The 12862-nt window shown below is 39.7% G+C and overlaps 1 protein-coding gene across 1 annotated transcript in view; it reads left to right on the forward strand.

The window, feature by feature from the left end:
* The first annotated feature begins 465 nt into the window (after nucleotides 1–465).
* LOC104607908 (AP-1 complex subunit gamma-2) overlaps nucleotides 466–12862 on the forward strand; it is a 57786-nt gene continuing 45389 nt past the window's right edge. The window contains exons 1-5 of the mRNA XM_010273681.3: nucleotides 466–842; nucleotides 5505–5807; nucleotides 6025–6166; nucleotides 6597–6770; nucleotides 9408–9587. Of these exons, the coding sequence (XP_010271983.1) occupies nucleotides 811–842; nucleotides 5505–5807; nucleotides 6025–6166; nucleotides 6597–6770; nucleotides 9408–9587 (831 nt within the window). The 5' untranslated portion in view covers nucleotides 466–810. The remainder of the gene's footprint in view (nucleotides 843–5504; nucleotides 5808–6024; nucleotides 6167–6596; nucleotides 6771–9407; nucleotides 9588–12862) is intronic.

The raw sequence follows: 12862 nt of genomic DNA on the forward strand, positions 1-12862 counted from the left end.
TGACCTCTGAAGTATCTAAGAAGAGGCAAGCATGGTCCAACACAGCCCGCCAAAGACTGGCACGACCTGATTTACACCTCTAATATCAAATAATAATTCCACTTGTGGCACATTCTAGAACCAAATGAAACTTAAAATGCATTCTTGACCCAAACGCAACCTTGGTTAGGAACATTTTTCTCCGTCGATACGTGTTGGTGTGGTCCGTGGAGTCGTCATTGTTTTCCAGCGATTTCAATCGTAGATGAAAAATGATCTCGAGTATTTCGATTTCGAACCTTCGATGGAACCGCAGGTGGGCCATGTCTACAGATCTACTGAACTGTAAACAAAATTTACGGCCCAAAACCCATTCAAGGTCCATTCAACTGGGTCCGGAGTTCGACTTCTCGTGAGGACGTTGTGTTGGGATTAATTCACAATGGTACATGCGTTTCATAAAAATAAATAATTTTGATTAAATTTATGGAATTAAAGCCTTGAATTCGAAGATCTGTTCTCTCCCATCCTTCCGTTTACAGGACAGACGGGAGAGAAATCATAAAAGAAAAAGAAAAAAACCATCGCGGAAACAAATAGCTCTCTCAGTAGCACTATATCTTTCCCCGATCCAAATCCCTCCTCTGAATCTCTCTCATTCTCTTACATCCCACTGCGTTCCCTCAAATTGTCACCTCGGATCTTGACCTTTGTCTTCTCCCATCCCTTCTAACTTTCGATCTTCGGCTTCTTTCGTGATTGAGATTTCCCCGCTTCTGTTCTTATTTGGATCGGATCGAGCTCCCCCGGATATTCACAAGGGACCAAATCATGAATCCTTTCTCTTCAGGAACGCGGTTGCGGTAAGTGGCGAAGCACTGTTTCCTCTTTGTTAGATCGAGTATGCGGAAAATGTTGATTTTGTGTTTATGACCCTTATTGATTGCGAGATGTGAGCTTAGAGTGGTTGAACTACCGCGGATTTCAATTGGCTTCTCTATGATAGCAATGGGATTGATAATCAATGGCATTAGAATTCTTACCAACGGATACATTTCTGTGGGGAAATGAAACCAAATTTGTGGAAAAAAGTGCATTTTTTCCTCCTATTTTATGTTTTTTTGCTTAATCTGGAATTGTCACTGGAGTCTGGTTAGAGCTAAATTAGAAATTGAAACTAGATTTGTCCACTGCAAAACGAGATGCAGGTGAAAATGCTCGATTCACGCCGTATACTCTCAAATACAATCTTCTGTGTTAGGATGTTTCCTGGACGTCTTCCATTAGGTAGGGTGCAGATGACCTCAACCTTTTGCATTATGGCACACCTATGGGAGATTATTATTTTTATTGCTCCTAGAGCAAGGGGGACGGAACCTGTCTTGATAAGAAGAGGAACGTGATGTTAAATGGTGCTAAGATTCGGGTGATTTTATTTCGTTCTTATTCCATATTCATAGTTCTAGGAACGAACAAGAGAAAAAATACATAAGGCTTGCTGTCAAATTGTTCCTATAAACGGCCTCCCTTTTAACTCCCTGATCCAAGCGGGTCCCCTATCTATAGTTCTAGGAACCAACAGTCACCAACTTAACTTTCCTTCTCTATGGTTGACATGGTCTCTTTTCTTATTGATTGTCTATTGGTGAGTTTATGGCTTGGGGAGAACACGGGGACTTAAAGAAGCACGTGGGCACTGCTTTGAATTCTTCGTTAGGTTTAGCATTGGGATTAGAAGGCAAGCAAGTTGCTCACTTACTCATGGAGGCAATTGACTAGATCAAGTTGAAGGAAGACATTTTTTTTTTCTGGAAAAAATTATGGGACCTATAATAGTCTTGTTGCTGTAGGAGTGTTTGCTTCAATTAAGGGCCATTACAATTCATGAGTGATTGCTCTAAAAGAAGATAACTTATTTCCTGGAAAAATTACAGGGCCTATAATAGTCTTGCCCTTTCAGGAGTGTTTGTTCTAAAGCATTAAAATAAAGGGCCATTACCCAGTGTTTGTCTCGGCAACCTGGGCTCTTGGGAGGGTTGGCTAGATACGGACCTAACCTTTGGAATATATTAGCATTAAGTGGCTACTCTCAGACTGAAACCTGCATTCTCACAATAGGTGAGTTTGGTTTCTCTTCACCATTTATCAAGATATGAGTTCACAGAAAATACTGTCCTGATTTGTGGACAATGTCACATTCTCATAGGCAAGGTGAGTGGTTTGAGGTTCTAATTGGTAAGTTAGGGGTGGATTTGGGTTGGATTAGTGGAAGAGTGCAGAATGCCAAAAACGGTGATGTTCATGAGGTAAGGTTAGCAGCAAAGGTTTCTTGCCAAGGAGAACCTTAGAAGTACTGGGAATCATTTTAAAGGCACCAACAATCTTGGTGCATGTAACTAAAAAGTTCTCAAGGTTGAAGAGTTGCTTGTGTGGTGCATGCCCATGTTAGAAGTTCAACAGAGTTTATGAGAGAAAGAGGATCAAAGGTCAGGGATGTAGAAATTGCCAATATGAGGAATTGTCACTGCTTGATAATTCATTGGCTGAGTTTAATTGAATGGGATCTTTCAGGGAGGTAATGGTCAAAATAGACATTGGGTAGGATTTAGGCATCCAGTGTGAGACAGGGTAGAAGATAAAGCTCCTAGTGATGAGAAGAATTGTGGGAACATGGCTGAGGATGACCCTTATCAGATCAAACGTTTTAGAATTGGATTCAAGGAGGGGCTGGTGGCATTCAATTGGATGAAGAAGTGCAAGGCAATAAAAAATAGAGATCAAGATGGTGGTTGATAAAGCTAAATTTTGATGGAAGTAGTGAAGGTAACCCAGGCCCTTCAGGTGTAGGAGGTGTCTTCAGAGATGAGGAGGGGAAAGTGTTGGCATTGTATTCAGGCTCCATTGGGATTGGGGATTCTTTGAGAGCTGAGATCTATGCTGTATTGAAAGGTATTAGAAAGAGCAAGGAACTGAATATACAAAAATTAATTATTGAAGGGGACTCAAAGTTGGTGTTGATCTGGATGCAGAGGGGGAGTGGCCTTTGGAAGTTCACTAATGAAAGAAAGGAAATCAAATGACTAACTAGGGAGATGGAAATACAATCTCAGTGGGTGAAAAGAACAGCAAATGCCTTTGCAGATGCTTTGGCAAAGCAGGGTGTGGGAAGGGTTCATTTGTACTGGGCTGTATTTGTGAGCTTGTTGTTGCTTTCTTGGGAGTGTTAAGCCTTTTTAACTCTCTCTGATTGCTGTACTGTTGTTTTTATATATTAATATAATAAAATTCTGTTATTGATAGAAAAAATGGTGGTCGATATAGAGGTTGAACCGTTGAAGAGAATGCAATTTTTTTTTAAATTATTTATTTATTTTTTGTATGGAATTAGATGAAAGAAAGATAAAGAAGATTATATCAATCTTCAACCTTCAAACTGGCTGTTCTCAGGTCCGGTGGGAATAGGGTATTCTACAACGGCTGAGTTATTGGCTGCAGTACAAGGGATCCAGATTGCCAACCAACTTGGAGTGGAGAAATTATTAATTGAAGGGGACTCAGGTGATTTTGGCCTGGTTCTCGAATCCAGATTCAGTCATTTGGAGTTATAGGGATTTCATAAAAAAAGTCAAATGCTTAACAAGAAACATAATATTTAGAGTCCAATGGGTGGGTAGGTCGGCAAATGCTCTGGTTGACTCTCTTGCTAAACAAGGGTCCTCTAGGGGTGGGTTATTTTATGCAGCTTGGTAATCTTTATTTCTGATCTCTTGTAATGATTAGGAGAGGCTGCACCTCGTGCCTCTTCAAGGGATGCTTGTAAAGTCTTATTCTATTTGATTAATGAAATCAACTTTCAATTATAAAAAAAAACTTCAAACTGGGATTAGAAAAAAATTGTACCCAGTAATAACAAAGATCTATTTGGGTAGAATAAAGTAGAATGAATTGAATTACAAGCAATACACCACAGATGAAGTAAATCACAAGCAAACCCACTATTTTCCTGCAATCTGGTACAAGTCTGTCAGGGAATAAGGCTTTCAAAGGGGAGTCATTGCACCACGAATCCTTCCAGAATCTAACTCTGTTACCAGATCCAATTTTGTACTTAATGCCATTGATGAAATGAGGAAACACCTTACAAATGCCCCTCCATATGGGGACTCAGGAACATTGGCATCTCACCCACTGCTTTGAAGACCACACTTGTCCACAATAATCTTTCTCCAGAGGCCATTTGAACCATTAGAAAATCTCCACAACCAGCAGCACAGTAGAGATAAATTGAAATTCCTCACCTTTCTTATTCCCAAGCCACAACACTTGACAGGTCTGCGACTGCAACTCAATCCCACTTAATGAAGTGGGCTTTTGATTGATTGTTCCAACTTGACCAAAGAAAGTCTCTCATTGCATTCTCCAACCTATTGGCCACAGGCCCGGGAATAGGGAGAATAGACATATAGTAGGCAGGTAAGATTTCAAGGATTCTTTTAAATAAAGTTATTTTACCCCTTTTGTATAGGAATCTAGACTTTCAAGTAGGTTTTCACAAGGATAAAAGGAGGTTTGTTTGGTCTTGGACCTTAACAAGAAAGTAAGGAAACACAAAAGCGCAGCCAGAAGACAACAGGAAGTTTGCAATAAAAAAAATTAACAAGTAGTTTTTTTATTTGGAATTCATTGGGGGTTTGGTTTTTCGCAATGGGTCTTGGGTGGGGGGGGTTGTTTGCTTTGGGTATTGTACGTGCTTTTGTTTTTGGGTTGTTTGCTATTCACAAGTTGGTTCTTTTCGCTTTGTATGGGGTTTGGATTTTGAGGTTTTGGATTTGTTGGGAGGGTTTGGCCTACCTGGATGTTTTGAGAATTAGTCAGATGTCCTTTGGAGAATCTTGGAGTAGAGATGCACACCTTCATTTAATTCCTCCATTTCTGGCGAAGGTTCATTCTCATCAAGTACTCCAAAAATTCCCAATTGTCATTGTTACTGGACAGAACCATTTTGATTACAGGGTCACGTGTTGAATAATCTGACAGCTCAACTTAAATAAAAATTGTGAAAAAATAAAAACTATGAAAATTCTAAACGGATTCACACTATCTTTTAAGCTATTTTACATGAAAATAAGCTTAAATAATAAATAATATAGGTTATAGCACCTATTAACATATGTATTTGGGGGAACTCTGATCAATCCAACATTTGTAAGAACCAGGCATCACAGAATCTGTTTTGGCTGCTTGTTCCTGACCTGAAAGGTCCTATTATCACTGTCCAGTCCAATCCAAGTGTCTGAAAACACTTCCATGAATCACATTTTCATTTTTGAACTACCAATAAGCATTTAATTGAGCTGGTCTCCATTTATTTGTTTACTGCCATTGGTGTTGGTGCTGAAGAAAATAACCAAACTATCATAGTTTTTGTGAATTATCTTTTATTTTATCAGCTAATAGACCTGATTGCTTTGCTTGACCTTGTTCATATCACATTCATCTGATATAGACTTTCTGTTTCAATGCAGGGATATGATTCGAGCAATACGCGCTTGCAAAACTGCTGCAGAAGAACGTGCAGTTGTGAGAAAGGAATGTGCTGCCATTCGTGCTGCAGTTAGTGAGAATGACCAAGATTATCGTCACCGAAACCTGGCAAAGCTCATGTTCATTCACATGCTTGGTTATCCCACACATTTTGGTCAAATGGAGTGCTTAAAGTTGATAGCATCTTCTGGGTTTCCAGAAAAGAGGATAGGATATCTTGGTCTCATGTTGCTTCTTGATGAAAGACAAGAAGTTCTGATGCTGGTTACAAACTCTCTGAAACAGTATCCTATGATTTTAACTGATTGCTAGTAATGTGCTTAACTAATTGACTAATTGCATAATTTCCTTTATGGTAATTAACCACTTCACAATGAGCTAAGTATATTCGTTTTTGTTCTTTTTGGATGAATCAAAGATTCTTTCTCTTACGTATGAAGGAAACCAAAGGAAAAAAAGGAATATGCTTTACTTTGAAGAGAATCCTTAACATCTGCACAGAGACCTAAATCATTCAAACCAGTATATCGTGGGGCTTGCTCTTTGTGCTCTAGGTAATATTTGTTCAGCAGAAATGGCTCGTGATCTTGCACCTGAAGTGGAAAGATTGCTTCAATTTCGAGATCCCAACATTCGGAAAAAAGTAATTCTTGCTTTAGTGAAACATGTCTTTTCTTTGGTCAAATTTTTGATTAATTTTTATGGGCAGTTACATTAATTTGAGAGAGGATGGACCATAATTATTCGGAAAAGATGCAGAAAAATGATCTGTGACCAACCAAGCCCAAAGTTTCAAACCATACTTATAAGTATTTTTCTTTTCTTGCTTGCAAGAGAAACTTTACAAAGACTAAAAATATTGACCTTTTGTGATTTTCTTCTTTTCTCAAATTAATGGTTTGTAGATCTAACATTCTCAAACTAGTTTTCTTTTTCCCTGCTTTCACGCAGTTATTTTCATTTTATATCATTAATAATTATGGGACGAGTTTATTTGTTTATTTGTTCTTTTCTCCTACCTTGCTTTGTTTCTTTCATGGTTGTGGTTGATGGTTCCTTGCTCTTCTGTTTAGGCGGCATTGTGTTCTATAAGGATTATAAAGAAAGTTCCCGACCTGGCAGAGAATTTTATAAGTCCAGCTGCTGCCTTGCTTAAAGAAAAGCATCATGGAGTTCTAATTACTGGAGTTCAGCTTTGTACAGATTTATGTAAAATCAGCACGGAGGCCCTTGAGTACTTTAGAAAGGTATTTGGGTGCTATAGGCCACACTACATGCTACCTATAATTCATTCTTATGCAACAACTATTCTATAGAGTGTTTTGAATTTTGTTTAAGCTTCTGAAGTACTCCACAGGCCCCATGCATTGGCCAAATTGAACCACTTGAAGGCATGATTTCTAGTTTGGCAAAATCACAGGGATAGTTAACAAAAAGGAATATCTTGGATATTAAGATGCAATTTCTGAATTCCTTTCTGAAAATTTTGAAGCCCACATCTGAGGTGTTATGCATTGATTTGTGAATTTAGTTTAACTAATAGAAAGTACTTATGTTGCCCATGTCTATGCATATTTATTTTATTTTTTAACAAGTTTGTAAACAACAGAAAAAAAATCTTATGATTTACAATATGTTTCAGTATTTGATTTGATTCGATTTAACTTTCTCTATGATTTACGATACAATTATGATTTTCAGAAGTCTAGAGAAAATGGTCAAAATATGCCCTATACAATATTTAAACACTCCCCTAGTTCCTAATTCTCCTAGATCTCCCATGCTATACACATCAAAGTTCAGCTTGAGAAAATTAGAAGGTAGGGTCCAATGGTTAGGTACGTACTTTACCAGACCTGATGTTGCAATAATTTGCCATCCTCTAATTATGCCATTAAGTCTTGGTTTGGGAAGAGTACAGACACAAATATGTTCAGTGCAAAACTTTGTATATGTTATTTCTAAACCTTGTATTTGCACTCTTCCCAAACTGAGCCTAAAGGAAAAGTGGGCAAAGATTTCTGTTGTTTTTACCCAATAGGTAATATTGATGCAAATGTTTACAATCACTACTTCTTTGGTGAGTCTTTTCTCTTCAAATGTTCTTGCATTCTCTCTACCCAAATGACCATATAATAATTTCTCTTATACATTTCCATAGTATCTTCCCTCTCTTCTTAGAAGGGGGAAAAGGATGTTATAAAAATGTTACCAACTCCACAGGGGGCACTCACCTGCAACCAAAAAGAGGGAGAAGAAACTCCTAAATACTAGAAACAAAGGGACATGAGATTAGGAAATAAAATATCGTGTATCTTCTTGATACTAAATTATCTCAGGCTAATTTGTTCCTGAAAACGTATGCACCATGTTCTGCCAATATTGCCCAATTGGCTGCTAAGTATGGAGCTCCATACTGTCTTACTTTTCTTGCTTAGGCCTTTTATATACCGACCTGAGAGTGCCTCTGCCACTTCTAGAATACATGAGCTTAGATTAAGAAGCTATAAGAAATAGACCCATATTAAGGCACTCCAAGGGCTGTTAATAAAGAGATGATCCGTCAGTTTCCAAGGCCCACAGGCATCCGGGCACAGAACACAACTGTCTGTATGGTTTTCTAAACCTCTTCTTATCAATTTACCTCTTGTTAGGTCCTAGTTCTGCCACTCAATCCATAAATGAACCATTCTTGATGGGGAAAACTGCCTAGAGTCGAGAAAACTTCATGCTGAAGTCTTCCTTCAAGCAGTTCTTATCAAGTTATGGCTAATTCCCATCAAAGGTGGCATTGAACCCCTAGTACCTAAAATGTCTATATTATGGTTTTGGAGAAGCTATATGAAATGCCTAACAAGAGATAACTTGAACGGTTGAACCTTTATAGTGTTCTCTAAGTAATATTTCAATATATTGCCAAGTGCTAACAATGTATCATTTTGGAAATTGCCTTGGTAAATATTTGAGGTCCCTTTAAAATGTGAATTTTTGGAAAGTTTCAGGAGAATTTAATTCCATGCTGGCATGCTCTTATGAGTAAGGTTTTAGAACTGGTTTAATGTGGTAAATTTGGTCTTATATCTCAAAACCTTCAAATGATGCAGCTCGATGTGATACTTTTATGTGGCAGGGCATTGATGACTTTCACTTTAGGCACAATTCTGAATTTCAGTGTAAAAATTCAAGTGTTGCAGTCTATTCTGAGCAGTATTGAAAATTTGTTAGTGTTTCATTGGCCAAGTCATAAATATTTTACAGCATGCCCTGCCCCTTAATTTTTGATCAACAATAAAAAAGTGAAAATTTGATCCAGTCATATATTTTCTATGGTGTATATAAATGCATGGGCTTCTTCAAAATGCTGATAATTGGTAGTGTTTTGAATGCTTTGCACTACTTGAAAGGATTCTAGATAATAACAATATCAATTAGTTTGGTGGAGCTGCTGATAGCCTTGTGTAGTAAATGGCAAATCCTTTTTTTTCTTATAATCTTCATTTGGAACTTGGTGAAATATGTTTGTTGAAAGCAGATCTGGTTATGTTTTTGAGTATTTAAAAGTTTCCTTCTCATGTTGGAATTAATCCCTGAAGCCAATAATTTGACTTGATTCATCTCATTGGTCCGTTGCTTCTTACCATGGTTTTAATTAGTTGCACTTTTAAGAATAGGCATATTGTCACTTTATTGTTATTGTTAAAAAGTGTTGGACTTTATTCTAATTGGAAAACCTTCCATCAATTTTTTTTGTTCCTTAAGTTCTTTGGTTTATGCAGTCTTTGACATTTCAATGTATATTGCATCTTATTGATCCATACAAGTTGCTTTTTTCTTTTTCTTTCCTTAAAGTTTACTAATATAAGGTTTTCTTTCATTCATCACAGCGTTGCACGGAGAGTTTGGTTAAAGTTTTAAGGGATGCTGTCAATAGTCCATATGCACCAGAATATGACATTGCTGGGATTACAGATCCTTTCCTCCATATCCGTTTGCTTAAACTATTGCGTGTATTGGGCCAAGGAGATGCAGATGCTAGTGATTGTATGAATGACATTCTTGCCCAGGTTTGTTTCTTTCTGCAGTCAACTTCTCCTGCTTTTAGTCTTTTCTTTGCTACATTTAGAGGCAGCAATAAACACTTTTTGCTGTTTTTTTGTTCATGCATGCAATAAAATTTCTAAATGCAATTGGAATAGTGTTCATTCTTTTACCCCTTTTCTTGAGGACATAACTGTAAGCACTGCTTTGAGATGCTCTTGGAAATCCATAATGGCTATTTTTCCTGACATTTTCATGGCACTTCAAGTATGACACCACAATGGGTGAATGGGGTCAAGGGTGAAATTTTGAGGAGATCTGTTGTGGAGACACCACCATCTCAGGCCTTTTGCTAGAATTTATGCCTTGTCTGCCAACAATAATTATAAATCCATTTCTACCATGGCTTCTCTGGGTTCTCTCTCAAATGGGGGTCTTTCTTGGGATCTGTCTTAGAGGTGGTTGAGAGATTTTGAGACTCCACAAATTATGAACTTAATTTTGCCCTTAAATGGGTTTTCTTCTCCTGGTTCTGATAAGAGAATTTGTTCCCGTTTTCCAAGTGGTGTCTATTCTTTGCATCATCTTCACATCCCTTTATTTGGAAAACCCTTTTCCACACCCTTTCCCTATTAAAATTATTTGGAATGGTTCTTGTCCACCCAGAGTTAAGGCTTTGTGAGATTGTCCTTCAGATCATTTATACGTGTGAGATATTACCATGAAGGCGGAGGACTAGCTGCTTGTTTTTGAGTATTGAACCACATTATCCTTGTTGTTGGGGTATCATGATCACTTCTCTTAGATATTAATGATCTGTTTTGTACACAAACTGTTTTTTGTCACATTGATAAGGAAAAATATAATGTGGCAATGCACTAGATCAGTCATCTTGTGGAGTATATGGGTTGAGTGAAATACTAGTTTCCTTTTCAGAAAGAAGTGGAATGATAGAGTTTTTGAAGACAATGCATAGAACACAGACTCCTTTACAAGCTTCTCTTCTTATAGACAAGTTTTAGTCCTACTTATTTCTTTCTGTTGGGGACTGACGTGAAGGTGGGGACTGATGCGACCTGAAAGAGGCCCATCGGAAGGAGAAGGTAGAAGGAAAGGAAGGGTTTAATCTCGTTAATAGATGGAAAAGAATCAGAAATGGAGAGGAGGAGGAAGGAGATGGGGAGTGGAGATGTGGTATAACCCAGGCCGATCAAAAGCTAGGTTAAGGAGGAACCTCTCATTCAAGAAAGTGGAGATGGTGGGAGTCTGGCCAAGTTTTGGGCTAACAGAACCCAGGAAAGTTGGAGAGAGACTAGTTTTAGAAACCTTGGAAGAGGGAGTTTGTGTGAGAATTTCCTTCCTGCAGAGATGTCTGGTGGGCTGCTTTGACAGAAGAGTTACGGTAGAGGAAGTGGAATACTGAGTGGCAGGGTGCTGGGGGGAGGTGGGAGGGGTGGGGGTGAAGAAGCTGATTGAAGAGTTGTACCTATTCATCTCTCTTTCCAAGGATGGGGCGAATTGGGTTCTATCAAATGGACCTTGGAGTCTCAGTCAGAACAGATTGGCGCTGGACTGGTGGGAAGAGACGATGATGAGCTTTTCTCCTGAGAAAATGGGGGCACCCGAGCCAAAGGAGGTCTGGATTAAAGTATTCAGACTGTCACTGCCTCTCTGGTGTCTGAGTATAGTGGAGGGGATTGGTAACCTCTGTGGGGGCTTTCTAGGAACATATGACTTTATTGAAGAATTAAAAACTTGTGAGTAGGTAAGAATAAAGGTGAAGTCGGGGGGAGAGATCCCAGAAAAAGTGCAAATAGTCTTTGGGGACTTCTCTGTTTGGGTGTGGATTTGGCAGGAAAGAAGGCCACGGGTGGGTTGAAGGGTGTTGAGAGGGCTGGGATTAGGGGAGGAGAGGAACCTAGAGAAAGAGGGAGAGAAGGAGTCAATGGTGAGCAGGGTGCTAGTTCTGGTAGATGAAGAGGAAGAAAGCTGTGGGGAGGGGAGATCTCAGGAGACAGGGAAGACAAAGGGGGAGACGAGGCGAAGAATCAATAAGTGCTGCATACAGGTTCCATTGACCCCTCTCCACTTTCATGGAGGGAATCGATTCCTGATCCCTCTCCTGAGGGCCATCCGATGGAGCTTTGGGAGTTGGGCGGTAAAAAGATAGAGGTTCAAAATTCAAATAGTAGTCAAATTTGGGCTGGTTGTTCAAAATCGTGGCTTAAAGCAGCACTACCAGAGTGTTTACAGGAACTGAATCTGTTGCCAGCTAGCCTCTCGAAAGAATTGAAAAGTCAAGAAAGGTTGGAGGCAGTGGAGCTTATGGGAAGCAGGGGAGGGGCAGGTGTGGAAGAGCCCGGTTTGCTGAGGAGCAAAGAACCTGGTTCAACCGGTCGGGGTCAACCTAGTGGTAACTGGTTAGAAGAGCCCAGTTTGCTGAGGAGCAAAGAACCTGGTTCAACTGGTCGGGGCCAACCTAGTGGTAACTGGTTAGATTCGAACCCGGACCTGGCTCAAAAGAGCTGGGTAGAGAGTGGGCCTTTAGCTTTAGAAGGTCCAAACTGGCTTGCAGCCCCTTCCTAGACATGCACAGAAAATAGGAGGGGTCCAGTTCATCTCGAAGAATTTCGTAAGACTCCAGAGCAGGAAAGTCTTCAAGCATCTCTGCAGCAGCCAAGGAATCCCTAGCCGGAAAAACCATCTCCAGTGATGCAAGAGAAAGGTAAAAGTGGGTCTCTGGCGCTTACAACCTTCACTAGTCCAGTTTTGGCAACTCCTCTGGCAATGCCAGAAGCTACGGAAGCCTTTGTTGCAAGTTTGACTCAGAACTCAGGAGAAGACAAAAGCCAGGTATGTACTTTGGTTATGGGGAGGGAAGAGGGAGAAGGTAGTGGGGTGGCGATGTCAGAGGGAAATGGAGAAGGGAGGGAAGGTAGGGGAGGGAGGGAGTTAAGGGGAAGGGGGTAGAAGCCACTTTGGCGTGGGTAAATTCATAACTTTTGGGACTATTTAAATTCTTGGGGGTCTCCATTGCTGGTCTGGAGGAAGAAACGAGTCATTACTTAGAGAACATTGAAAAAAGGTGGCTAGAAGAAAAAGGAAAACTAAATGTAAAAAAAGGGGGGAAATGGGGCGAAGAAAAGTAGGAGATAATGAGGCTGTCATGGGGTCTAAATGAGAAGGCCGGGAAAGGGGAAGGTCCTTCGAGGGGGGGGGGGCAAGGAAGGTCAAGGTGTAGTTTCAGGGGGTTGTTGGGTTTGCTCTTCTTAGTCTTATGGAGTTAAAAATTTTTTCGTGG

This window comes from Nelumbo nucifera, chromosome 4 (genome assembly GCF_055504915.1).
Source record: "Nelumbo nucifera cultivar China Antique chromosome 4, China Antique-T2T, whole genome shotgun sequence".
Taxonomy (NCBI): Eukaryota; Viridiplantae; Streptophyta; class Magnoliopsida; order Proteales; family Nelumbonaceae; genus Nelumbo; species Nelumbo nucifera.